The sequence below is a fragment of the Phoenix dactylifera genome, chromosome 11, assembly GCF_009389715.1.
Source record: "Phoenix dactylifera cultivar Barhee BC4 chromosome 11, palm_55x_up_171113_PBpolish2nd_filt_p, whole genome shotgun sequence".
In the NCBI taxonomy this organism is placed as follows: Eukaryota; Viridiplantae; Streptophyta; class Magnoliopsida; order Arecales; family Arecaceae; genus Phoenix; species Phoenix dactylifera.
Window position 1 is genome coordinate 29,334,559 of NC_052402.1, and position 14,419 is coordinate 29,348,977.

The 14,419-nt window shown below is 37.3% G+C and overlaps 1 protein-coding gene across 1 annotated transcript in view; it reads left to right on the forward strand.

Annotated features, from left to right (window-relative positions):
* Positions 1 to 13,591, forward strand: part of LOC103696385 (protein STRICTOSIDINE SYNTHASE-LIKE 3-like) — a 37,182-nt gene extending 23,591 nt beyond the window's left edge. Inside the window, exons 3-4 of the mRNA XM_026800871.2 lie at positions 12,782 to 12,949; positions 13,022 to 13,591. Coding sequence (XP_026656672.1) covers positions 12,782 to 12,949; positions 13,022 to 13,415 — 562 coding nt within the window. The 3' untranslated portion in view covers positions 13,416 to 13,591. The remainder of the gene's footprint in view (positions 1 to 12,781; positions 12,950 to 13,021) is intronic.
* The last annotated feature ends 828 nt before the right edge of the window (positions 13,592 to 14,419 follow it).

Below are 14,419 nucleotides of genomic sequence, written 5' to 3' on the forward strand. Positions count from 1 at the left end.
TGGATAGCACAATATAGTATGTTCATAGCATTAGCATTCAATTGTGCTAAGTCTTTTTCATTAATAGTGTGAGAGAGTGAGTGAGGGCCATTTGTTATGATATTCCATAACTCATAGTTTTGTGATTGAACAAAGATTTTCATTCTAGCTTTCCATTGGATATAGTTATTTTCATCAAACAGTGGAGGTCTGTTTATGGAAAGTCCCTCGGTAAATAACACATTATGCGGGGTTGCCATGATCTTTAGCTTTAGTCGGTTAAGACTATAAATGACAAGAGAACACCTGCTCTGATACCACTTGTTGCCCAAGGTGACAACCCAAGAGGGGGGGTGAATTGGGTTTTTCTAAATTTTTGATGCTTTAAAAGTTTTCTTAGTTAAGTGCGGTGGATGCTTTCTTAAATTATTTGAATGAATTAAACTAGAGCAAAGATGAAAGATAATGCAAGAATAAGCATAAGAACAAGCACACATAAATACAACGATATATAGTGGTTCGGTGCACCCAAGGCACCTACGTCCACTCCCCAAGCGTTCTCTTGGAATTTTATTATAACCCCCGGATTACAGTAGGATTGTTTTCCGGGCTCACAATCCAAAACCTTTACAATTGATTTTCCGGGATCACCAATAAACCTAACCTGTTGGTTTTACGGGCTGACACACAACCTACGTTGGTTTCGGGCTACCAACAACCTACAGTGTTGGTTTTACGGGGCTTACGAATAAACCTGATAACAAGAATAAAGACAAGGATCTAAAGCTCCTAAATGAGCAAATAAAATAATATAAGCTACAAAGAAAAGTTTAGAATATAGTTATCGCTTTAATAAGGCTCTCTTCTTGTCAAGATTGCTTCACTCTTCAAGGATTGGTGGAGCTCTTAATATCCTTGGAATCTGCTCAACCACTTTCTTTTGGCTCTTGAATGAAACAATTGATGAAGCTTGCCTTGCTAGGGTTTTTCTCTTGAATGGACTTGAATGATTTTCAAAAGGTTGCTTCCTCTGATGAATACTCCCTCTTAAATACTTCTCCAACCTCCAAATAGAACCTTCCTGACCGTTGGATTGAAGAAAACTAGCCGTTTTATGCCGTTGGGAGCTTAAAAAATAATTCTGCACAACTAGCCGTTGAGCTGTCAGTCGTGCTCTGGTTGCTCGGACGACCCACCTTCACTGGGGTTGCTCGCATACTCTTCTGGGGTCGGCTCAACAGTGCTGGGGTCGACCCCAATACTTCTGAGGGTCGGCCTTGACAGAAAATCCAGGAGAGTATGTTTTTTTTGCATTGCAGCTACAGTGTCTCGAGTCGACCTAGCATTTGCTTGGGTCGACCCCCGCTACAGTGTTTTAAGGGAATACATTTTCTGCATTGCAAGCTTGGGGTCGGCTCTGACTTTTCTAGCGTCGGCTCCATTGGGGTCGGCTCCAATATTCTTGGGGTCGACCCAAACCTGTGCCAATGACTCAAAATGTACCATTTGAGTGTCAAGATTCTCTGAATGTTTCGGGGTCGACTCCACTCCTCTTGGGGTCGACTCTAGCTATGATTCTCTGCATCTAAAAGTTAGACATGCACAAGGGATCCACAGAGAAATAATTTCAAGTAAAATAGAATGCATGGCACAATAATGTTTCGTATTCTTAATAATGAAAATTACAGAATTGCCCTTTTAGGTATTCTTAACTTGAAACTTTGTCAAACTGAATTTCTAAGCTTTCTACCATTCTCTATTACAAATTTTATCTCGTTATTAATTCTTGAGAGTTGTTTTGACCGTATATTCATAATGTATCGTGAATATATCGAGGATGTGCCATTTGTTAATGATGTATCGAGTTATTTGCATTTCCATTTGATATGGCCTCAATGGTGATGTTAATCATCAAAATAACATTATCATCCTCACACATGTAGGTTAGCTAGTATTTACCGCTCAAGTTATTTATGTCACTATGCATAGCTCATTCACCTTGAAGCTTAGAATACTTTGTTAATGGTCTACTAGACTAACGGTAGCCAAACCTAAACTACTTGTTTCCACTCCCCTTCATTATATATATATATATATTACCCTACTTATTCTAGCTACTCTCCTTTTTTTTTTTTTTTTTTTTTTTTTTTGAGAACATGGTGGTTATTCACCACTACTCAGGATTGAACTTGAGACTCATCACTTAAAGAAGAGGGTGCTTACCAATTGAGCTACTAGCTGTTGACTACTATTTCTAGCTGCCTGACCATCTAGAGGTTTAAAACAAAGGGTTGCATATTTACCATCTTCCTCTTCTCTTCTCTTTAATCTTTCTTATTCAAGTTGCCACCAATGATCAATTCGACCTATCTGAAGAAAAATTGGCTTGCTTTAAAAATGATGTACTTGGTCTCAACATGGGACATACATGTTATGGTATTGTCCAAGGTTTAAAACCCGTGGTACGGGGGCGTCTTGATTTTCCCACAGAATGGGACGCCCCGCATTGTTTCGATTTTTGAAGTTCAAATATGTTTATCAATCGAGCATCCTGGTATGTGCCTGAGATGCTATTATATATATATATATATTATTTTTTAAATTTATCTCAAAGTTTTACTGCTCTATTTATTGTTTAAACATATTTAAACTTCAAAAATAATATATTTATGATAAATTGGTCCTATTTAAAACTAACACTATAATGCGTTATGATCATCTAGGTTATTGGAGATCTTCCTTTGATTACCAAGCAATGATCAGTTGTAATTGATGCTGAACGAATCCTTGATAAAGCAAAAATGATGTAGTTTGATGAAAGGTTGCAATATTATGTACAAAAAATTATCATAATTACCTCATTTTACTTTATGTTGGCTAAATTAATGATAGAAAAAGAGCTTACCTTAACTAAGAAAGATGTTTTGATATGGAAGATGGAGCAACCTTTCTTCCCTTCCTCTCCCTTCTGCTCCCTTCCTTTCTTCTCCTCTTTCTCTTGTATTTTGGCTGCAATAGCAATGAGTCGATGCTTATAACATATCAGATTCTTAGTGTCTGGATATGTGGGATCAAACTCCATCATGTGTATTTTTTTTCCCTGAACAAGAGGTATTTTGCAGCGGAACATTCCAACCAAATGATCCTTTTACTTCAAATTTCAATCATATCAGCTGTCAAACAAAGTAGGCGGCAAGCATGCTAATAGAAGGGAGATGGAAGAGGAGGTGAAAAAAATGAGGTAGAGGAAAGGAAATGAACCAAAAAAAAAAAAAATAATAAAGGATGTTAAAGAGACCATGGGGGAGGGGAGGGGAAAGAGGGAGGGGAGCATATAAACAGCTCGCTTCGAGATATGTGCAGATAGATAAATTGGGAGTATTGGCTTTGAGATCTATGGAATTGTTGATCGAATGGCGGGAAGGAAGAGAAATTTTCTTTCGTGCGAATCCGCGTGAGTGTGACCTATCCACTCCGCATGCACATTGGGAAGGGAAAAAAAATGCATCAAAATGTTTTGCTAAGTGCTCGTGACTCTGTCCTCCCTGCTATCTCTAGGCTGAGACTCCATTCCATGCTGCCCCCTCCCTTCATCCTCCTTGCTTATCGAAAAAAACAAGGAAGCTTCCTCTCTGTCTTTCGAGCAATCCGAGCCTTGCCCTGCTCATCATGGTAAAATACAGAAAGAAGAGCCTACGAACCTAGCTTCCTCCCTCCTCCCTCCCCCTCCCGATGATGAAGCCAATGCATCAATGATAAAAAAAGGTAAAGCTCCCCCTCCTGGTGACGAACCGAAGGCCGAAGCATTATCGTGAGAAAAGGGCACATCCCAAATGGATGGCTATATGAACACGTGAATCGGGTAGGATGAAGGTGGGGCGGCTGGGATGGGGGATGGAAGAGAGTTCGGGGTCTCGCACCCATCCCACTTATCGTGATCTCATTGGAGCAGGACGGGATGGCCGGGATGGCGCCCGTCCCGCTGGTACTTAAATCTTTGTATTATCTAGTGGTCCAATCGTTGTACTATCGCATAAAGATGGAGAATATAATATTTGCCCTACAGGAATCATGTTCTATGTGTGCTACATGTGGGTGCATCTGTTCCATCTATTTTTAGATAGACTAAAATGCCTACCTCAATACAGAGGAGACTGCAGGACATGGTTTCCCGATACTGCCTGCTACGGGGCCCATCGTAATGGGAAGGAACTGATATGAAACTCAAGTTTGGGTCCGTACATGCTCTGTCAAATCCCATACCATCAAGTATCGAGGTGTACTACGCCGTACCGTGATATACCACCTTGTTTCGAGATGTACCGAAGGCTGTATTATCTTGTACCAGGATAAAAATTGAGAAAAATGATTAGAAGGCTATTTTGGTATGGGGTGCGTACCATACCATTCCAGCCGTATTGTACCAAATTGGTAAAGTACCGATACAACACCGAGTATTGAGATTGTGGACCTTGTTGTATGACCTTTTTAAAAGACCAGTTATTGCAATAGATAACAATACATGGGTGACAATTTAACGATTATAAAGAATCAAGTTTTTGGGCTTTATGCGATAAAAAGTATAACAATTGATTTATCGGCAACTTTTAGTGGTAGGGAAATTCATGCCTTAGTTGGTGATGGAGAAAAAGGACAATGCATGCTACATAAAACTTCAAAATTCTATTTAAATTTTTTTTAATGCCCATCCAATGTATTTCAAGCAGGGATTGTTGAACCGAGCCGAACCTGCCAGTTCAGCCCAAACCGTTGGTTCGCCATTGGAAAATGGTTCTGGCCATCTAAGGGTCGGAACCTGATAGGATCTGGCTAGAACCGGCCAGATGAAACTAGACAGTTCCATCCGGTTCGACTCAGATACGGAGGCTCCTGTGGGGGCTATGGCAGCTCGCTGTGGCGTGGCATCGGCTTTAAATGCTGAACGTCCTTGAAGGGAAGGCCCAAAAAGGCCTTCTCAATGCCACACGAGTGGATTCAGAATTTTTTTTAAAAAAATCTACAACATTGATTCAGGTTATCAGAAAGAAAAAATAAGAATAAATATGGTGTGCTTTCCTTTTTCTATCTTCTTTTCTTTTTTTAGGACTTTGAAAAAATAGCTCAAAAATTGCAAAAATAAGTGATCATGCCAAATTTTTCGCTTTGAGCTTGAGTTTTTTATATGTTGTAGATCTATGGACTAAGTATATACTGAAATAAAAAGTTTTAATTTTTGGATTATATATAATATTTAAAAATTATAAATATATTTTTAGATTAAAAAAGATATTTTTTTAAAAAATAAAAATTAATAAAATTGTAAAATCAGAAACGTATTTAGGTCCATGCAAGCTACTCTAATAAAAATTTGGTGTCCATTCATTCATGTTTTGATGCGATAATGCATCAGTAACCTAGGTTTAAATTTTAAAAAAATTGTGATATAAGTAACCTTATATGCATGCCCGAGGGCCTAGAAAAATATATGATTCTTTTTATGCATTCCGGTCAGTTCCAGCCACATCCTCAGATTTCGGTCCCTAGGAGGCCGAAACCATTTTTTATTGGAGAGGGGCTGGAACCGTTTTTTATTGAAGAACCCGACCAGGTCGGCTCAATTCGGACTGAACCGGCCGGTACGGCTCAGTTCGGCAATCCGTGGTAGCATCCATTATTGAGTTCTACATGGGTCTGAGACTCTGAGCTGAAATTAATTTTTTGAATTAATAATATTTAGAAATTAATTTTAAATGTAAAAAATAATTTAAAATATATTATTAATATAAAAAATTATGAAAAATTAGTAGTATGTATTACATAATTCAGAAGTAAATTTTGAGGTAGAAATCATATTTTTCTGAATTTATAATATATAAATATTTTTTAAAATAAAAAATATAAAAATAAATAAAAAAAATAAAATTAGGGTTATATATTAGATAAATTAGATGTATTTTTTGAGGTAAAAAATTATCATCTGCATATGAATATTTTGCTAATTTTACATAATTAATAAACTGGTGTACTTGATCGATCCGGTGTGAAAATGAAGCCATTAAGAAAAAAGGATCCAGAGCATGATATTAGCTGAGAGCATGCTACACAGCTTGAGGGCAGACATCAGTGGCAGTGCAACTGGTGCAAAATAGAGTTCAAGAGAGGAGGGATAAGCAGGTTCAAGGGAGGGGCTTCTCGAGGTCGTTCAAGGGAACACGATGTAGCTGTAAATGACCTCGCACGTAAAGTAGGATCCATAGACATTAGATTTCGAGTCTTATATTGGATCTTATTATCTACAATCACAGGCAGCCTTTTCACCCATATGGATACGGATATGGTGCGTTGCATCTTCCGGTGGCTACTACTTTATGTAGTTCGAAGCATCTTATGGGTCGAATTTTGCTGTTGGCATATTCGGATGAGCGCTTTTACAGCCGTATTATCAGTCAGAAGATACCTCTCAGAGTCAGAGCTTCAACAAGAGATCCGAGAGTGCTTATAATCCGACGTGCGTTTCTTAGGGGATGAGCATACAAGACTACAACGCCGCTTGGTTAAAGGGGTGGGTTGATGTGCTTCCAGATTATGCTGATGATCTGCATAACTATGAGAGGCATCGCCACTCGATCTGATTTTAGATATCATTATATATGGTTGTTAGACTTTAAAAGTATGTAATTGATTGTATCTTGATTTTATATGATTTTATCATTATCATTTTGAAGCAATAAGATGCATCATCTAGCTTATATTGGAATCATAGAAACATCAAAAAACATCAAAAAGACATCAAGAAAATAACAAAATAATATTAAATTTGGCATAAATTTATAGAAAAGTTTGAAAAGAGATTAGAACTACAAAAAAGAAATATAAATTAGGGCGTGTCAGTCTGTGAACTAGCACTCTCGGTTCGGTCACAAGTTCGATTCGATACGACCAGTACCGAACCGTACCGGGTGCCAACCGATACGAGTCTCGGTATCGGTTCAGCGAACCTTGATTTCAAGTTTTAGCCTAATTAGCATATACTGATTTTATATTTAGTTCTTGCCTTCTCTAGTATATTTCTTCTCATGGTAGATATGGGTACATTGTGTCTTTTCCTTTTTTGAATGGAAAACTTGAATAGTCCATGAAATCTTGTATTGAAATGCTACAATGAATGGTACATGAATCATTTTGCCCCATCAACTTGTTTGTGAATGTATAATGATATAGAAGTAAGTATCCACAAGAGCCATTGCTGGATTGTCTTTTAGATGGAAATGATCAAGATCTCAAGTATGCGTGCCGCATAGACCCATATCATTAGGGGGACAAATTATAGAACAAGAAGAGAATGAGGCAATCTCTGATCATACTGAGATGTAATCATGTTCTCAAAAATCTGGATTTAGCACTCTTAGTATATCATCATAGAGTAAAGGAGATGCTAATAAAAGAATTCATGGATTGTTCTAGTTTTTCCATGCGAAAAAGGGCAAGCCACTAACTAGTATGAGAACAAATACATTAAATAGTGCAAGAAGTTAAGTATTAAAATCAATATATACCATCTGGATTTGAAACACATTAGATGGTGTCAGAAAATTTATAGAGAATTTATCATATATTGTCCTTTTTCTCCATCACCACCTAGAACATGAATCGCCAAAGCATTGAAAGCCTCCTATTAATCTCTTCTTGTCCTTTTTTACTTTATAAAACATAAAACAAGATTCTTCTACATCTTTGGGTGTGAAAATGTTGTCCATGTGTCTATTATCTAGAGTCATAGAGTGGGCTTTCGAGGTCATCTTGCAGCCTCCTCTCCTGTTGAAGCAGAAAATATCATTGTCTTGGTCTAAGAATATAAAAAATTTGTGTGCTCAACCCTAATTTCAATTGAAAAGGCATAGGACACATTGAACCCTTGTTCTCATGGAGAAAAGGTTATATATTCAATCATCTCTAGAGTGATCATACAACAATTTGACCTATAGGCAATATTGTCCAATATACGTTACGTCTAAGTTCAATATTTGTGCCAAGTGTATCATTATAAAAGGAAATCAAATATTCTTCAGATTGATAAAATTGGTCCTTGTTGGCAGATTAAATGAGAAGGACTAAATAAAAATATGAAGAGAGGGGAAAAGGTAAATATGCAACTCTATCTCTCTAACCTTTGAAGTTATGAAGTAGCCAAAATATCGGTCAGTAATATAAATATACAAAAATGATATGACTTGGGAGTCATCATGTCACACCCACGACACTAGAATCATAATTCGAGAGTATGACAATCGCCGCATACTCACAGGGATTGGCCTTATAAGCATGCAACATATCCCACTTATCAATGAGTTCAACAAAATCTGAAAATTATATAATTTATATACAAGCAGTAGTAATTATCAAAACAACTAAAACTATCAAAACAAACTATTACATATATCCTACACACCACCAAATGTTATAAATAGGATTCTTTATCCAAATTTACAACTCAAAACTTCTAGTATTTAAGTTATTTATACATAATCCCCAGACAACTCTTTAATATACACAAACTAATTTAGAACTAGATGTACTTTTACTATGAAGATGGCTTTGCCTCTAAATACTCTCCCCAAAAGCTAATACTGGCCTAGTCTTTGGTCCCTGGATCTGAAAAAATTAGATGAAGATTATGAGCTTCACAACTCAGTAAGTAACAAATCTAATTTATAAAATTGGATCAGGTCATATCTAGTAATTAGGTCATTTAAATTATATGAAATATGATACATCTGTATAAGCAAAGTTTATAACATTTACTTTCAATAGTATTCACATACTGAAACAATGCATTTTATCTTTTCAATAACGTCCACATAATGAATCAATACATGTAACCAAAATAAGGTAGACTATCCAAATTTTATAATCAACTATACTTACATTCATATACTCATACTCGGATAACAAGTTCCAATCCATCTTAGCTCTACAGCCCTGACTATGGCCGTATTCACACCCCTTCGACCCAGGTATCACCATGATTATCCTTATGTTGGGGTTGCCCCATTTACATCCCTGTGTAAGGGTATCACCACGATTTCCTTTGTGGCAGGGTCGCTAGATTAAGACCCCTGTGTAAGGGTATCACCATGATTACCTTCGTGGCAAGGTCTCCATGTTTATACCTTTGTGGCATGGTATCACCACGACTATCCCCATGGTAGGGCCACAACATAATCATGTCCGGACTCATCTCATAGTCATATTGAGAGTCGGAATACATATATATGTATTATGTACATATATAAATCAAGCCTTCTTTTCTTTTTCAATACCACTTCGAATTTTATAAGTGAACATGAAACTAATCAAATTTTAGATGCTTGATCTTGTTATGATGATTCAAATCGTGGAGTTAATTAACAAAAAAGCAATGATAAATCAAATTTCATATGATAACGAAATTTCATATGCAATTTATTTTGGAAATCATAGTAACAATTTGCACAATTAATCTTAGATAAATACTATAAAATATAAAATGTTACTTCCATTTGCTACACTAATGACTATTATAATAGGGGAAATGGGCCCCAAACCTTACCCTGTCTCCTATCACATGGCAGGAGTGGGAGGTGGTGTAGTGGAGGCCCCACTGGGGCTAGCTCAGAGAGAGAGAGGGAGAGGAGAGAGATTGATAGAGGGAAAGAGAGAAAATACTAGAGGGGTGGAAGAGGGCATGGTAGCCCTTCACCCTCTAACACATGCACAGATACACAACTGAAGGGGTCGGGAACGATAGGTGAGAGAAAGAAGGGAGAGGGAGATGAGAGGACAAGGTGGTGGGAGGAGGGGAATGAGAGAGGAGAGAGTGGAGGAAGAGGGGCGTGAGAGCAGTGGTGGCAGGCTATCTTGGCTGTGGTGTCAGGTGGAAGAGAGAGTTGTGTGAGAAGCGGCGGGACTGGGGAGCGTGTGAGAAGGGAGAGAGAGAGAGAGAGAGGCGGCAGAGAGGGGCTGGGGCGCGGTCGTGTGGGGGAAACAGAAGAAATAGGGGCGCAACCTCTATTTTAATAGGGATGCACCCTCTGTTATCTAGGCGAGCAGGGGGCACCACCTTTTAGGTGGTCCCGGTCCAAGCTGGGCCTAGGCCATGGGCCTAGGTATCATACATCAAGTCACTATTATCTTCAAATTCTTTGATGTTGGTTTATAGTCATATCGTGCATCGGATGACTTGATGGTGTTTGGTGCTTCAATTGTCACTGATTATAGGAATCTGGTTCTCTATCGACGGTTCAAGTTTAAAAAAGAGAAGATAATAGTGGAAAAAAGGATATTCAGTCACTTCGAGGGGATTAAAACCTCCCAAAAGACTTTAGGCTGATTTCATTAAACTGTTCTGTTTTTTTCTTAGCTCACATGGCTTATGTTTTTATAGAATAAGATGCCTTGACTAACAAGAAATAACCCCAAACTAGACTTACTAGGAATACCAAGAAATATAAGATAAATAGAGAACAATTAGGTTTAAAATATATGAGACTGCTTAATTAGCTCGGTGTGTTGGGTTTCCTTCTTTAGACAGGGGTTCATATCAGCTGATTTATGCTGCTGAACAGATTGTCCTTTGATTCTTTGCTGGTAGCACTGCAGTGTATTGGACGGTTGGTGCTTTTTCTTGGGCCTTCATTTGATTGACTTACTATTTATGTGTTTATTTGTGTGGCATGGAAACAGTTTGGCTTTGCTCAATTAGTTGTTATGAATTTGCCCTTGGACTCCTGAGGTAGTGATGAAAGTGTTAGCGCCGCTGAAGATGAATTGCATCTAACTAGCAGCTAGGCATTTTGCCAACCTTTTTTGTGTTCTTTTGTTACGATGAAGAGAAACAACAGACATCAATTCCTATAGCACTTCTGTAATGAATTTTTGCTGGATACACTCTTTATGTTCTATTTGTAAGTGTATACATGGATAACTATATAATGGACCTGCATGACTTAAATTGCCATCATGCTTCTGCTTGGATGTAAAATAGAACTTACTTTTGTTTGCCATATAAAAAATTTCTTCTGTTAACTCTGTTTGTTGTAAACGGCAATTTGAAATATAACCATTTTATGTAGTTAACTGAACATAGCAGCTGCTTTTGTAAATTAATTGCTCCATGCACATTAGCTGCAGTTGTTCATTAGCTTGCTTTGATTTAGCTGTATTTAAAAATTAATTGCATGTGCTAGTACTTATGGTAGTTTAACTGTTCTAGATTAGAAGTTATATTGTAAATTGTAGTTAGTACTCATATTGTTAACTCTTAATAACTGTTTAGATATAATTTCTCATTGTAGCAAAGTACACAACCACTCTTCCATTGTAAGTATAAAAATTTACAACATCCCACACGTAAAAATGGAGGGAATTGGCTAGTTTACAATCTATTTTAACTTCATCTCCTGGTAGCTAAACCAGCAGAATTGTCAGCTATCGTTGTTCTTGTGCATTTAAATATTAGAAGCAGGCATCATGAAAATATGGCATATTGCTTACTAATAGATGTACTTGGTGCAGCTTACAGTTCCATTTCTTCACTGTTGTCTGTGTTTCTTTTATTTTTCTTAGGTTATTTTTCTTCAGTTTAATTATTGTTATATATTCATGTAAACTCTGGTGTCACTTAAGTATTGTCAAAATGTATATGATCATTATAATCATATGGCTAATTTGTCATCAAAAAATTCCTTATTTCACCTAATGTTTTTCTAGATTGCATTCAACCCAATAAATTATGTTATTAAGTTTCATCTCTTTTTTCCATGGGTAATTGAAAACTGAGTTAAACAGCCTGTATGAGTTTCTAGCCTCAGGCTGCTAACCTTTTCGCCAACATTCGGCTGTACTGCCTTGAATCATCCGATTCGGAGTATGTACCATACTATACCATGCCGAATTAGTACGAAAACATTTGGGTTGGTATAGGCCCCATACCAATACGTACCAACCCCTACCAAGATATACTGAGGTAAACCAGAATGTTACCAACATGTACTATCTTATTTCAATTGGTATCGTAATAAAAAAGTGAGAAAAATGGGCTCGAGAGCTGTCTTGGTATGGGATGCGGACCGTACCATATTGACCTTTGTTGTATCGAACTAGTAATATGCCAGTGCAGTATCTGGTACCAAGATTGTAGACCTTGGATTCTACTCCTAGAAAGATCCTAAATTTGGAAGCTCAAACCTAGCTAGCTACACCTCGCTCACCCAACACACTTTCAACCCCCTCGACCAAGCATCTTTTGTTGCTAAAAAATTAGTCAATTGAGGTACATACTACTCTCATCTTGTCTTTTGCAATCGTTCTAAGGGTGAAAAGGATCCAAACTCTAGCTTAAGCTCGGTTCATTTTGTAATTGAGTGGAGCTCAAGCTGTCTCATTTAGTTTGAGCCAGACTCTAGCTTTCCACAAACAACTCATTTAAGAGACCTAATGAGAGCTTAAGGTCTTTCAAAGCTTTCATGTATATAGCTTAAGCTAATAATCTTGACTATATTTTAATATTATACATGAAATATATAGTATTCTACATAACTATGTCAATGTACAATAAATAAACATAAAACTTTGTATTAAATAACAGTAATTAAAATAATATAATGTAAATTATATATATAGAGTTGTGATCAAGTGAAAATACATGTTTGGATGTTAGCATACATGCCAAGCTGCACATTGTCTCAATTAGGTTATGATGGTAACTTATGGTTCATCTATAGGCTTAATTGTAACAACTGTTATACTTCATTTTTGTAACCAGGAATTTCATGCAACTTGTGTTCTCTGGCGAGCCTTCAGGGAGGCTTTTAAAATATAACCCAGTTACAAATGAAACAACAGTCCTCCTTCGAAACCTCCAATTTCCTAATGGGGTTTCTCTTAGCAAGGATGGATCATTTTTTGTCTTCTGTGAAGGATCGCGGGGCAGGTTGGCTTCCATTTCTTCTAAACATTTTTATATGCATGGTTGAATGATTCTCACAATTGGTTCCCAATGTAGGTTGAGTAGATACTGGTTGAAGGGAGAAAAAGCTGGAACTTCGGACATTTTTGCTATCTTACCTGGATTCCCGGATAATGTGAGAACTAATGAGAAGGGTGAATTCTGGGTGGCAATTCATTGCCGCCGCACAGTCTATGCACATCTTATGGGTCGGTATACCCGATTGAGGAAGTTTTTGCTAAAGCTTCCCATCCCAGCGAAGTATCAGTATCTGATGCAAATTGGAGGCAGACTTCATGCATTGATCATCAAGTACAGTCCAGATGGGAAGTTGCTGGAAATTCTGGAGGACAGGAAAGGGAAGGTGGTGAGAGCAGTGAGCGAAGTGGAGGAGAAGGATGGGAAGCTTTGGATTGGATCTGTTCTTATGCCATTTATTGCTGTGTACTGATCATGTCCAGTTAATATTTTTTTCCTGTTGTTGTGTATACAGCATCACATGGTAATATGCTGTTTAATCTACTTGATCGGACTCATGCAGCATGTCATATATATATATATATATATAGATAGATATGTTACAGATGGGAGGATATTGATATTTCATTTGGTAATTGTTTTCCCATCTTTTTTGTGCTTTTGCGTCCTGCTGCAAAGTAAAAGCCTCCACTTATCACAAAGACACAACAGTTATCAACTTTTGTGGATTGGGTAGTTATTACATCTTCGTTTTGTTTTTTATGTTCTTTAATCAGCAGCATAATTATTTCCGATTGGGCCTTAATTGTGCATATTTAAAAATTTGGACTTGAAAGGCAATTTTTGGTTTGGGTAAATAGTTGTCCCATGATTCAAGGATTGCATTTGGTTAGCAGTTCGTCTCAGTATTGATGCTTCATAGAAATGTGTAGTTCTCAACATTAGAACTAGCCATCCTTAGTTTCCATTCATCAAGATTTTATTCTTAATGTACGAGAACCTTGAAAGGTTTCTCTTTAATTTCACAATCTTAGAGTGTGTAACCAATGAGATAGGTTTCTTCGCTGGCTAATTTGTTTTCTACATTTTATGGCAGTCGTTTTTCATTTAAATTAGGCATTTTGAATCCATTGAGGGAGAGTGGATGTTTTATTGAATGTCAAAATTCATTGCGCTATAGCAGCAATGGGCTCCATGTAATTGGGTTGGTGTGAGTTGGTTTTGTCTAGGTTGGAATAGGTAGAAAACCATATAGTGCGGTGGGCATGGGTGGTTTGGCAGGAATTTTGTTTTTCTTTCAATTCTCTTCCACCACCACCTATTCAGAAAAGTGCTAGGATGGTATCATCTCTTGCTGCTTGAGCAAAAGGTTGGAGGTTTCTATTCCTATCTGGAGTTAGATCTTGAGAAATCAGGTAGCTATAGGATTGAAAAAAAGGCGAGAATTAATTGCTCCTGTTCTCATTAGAGAGAGAG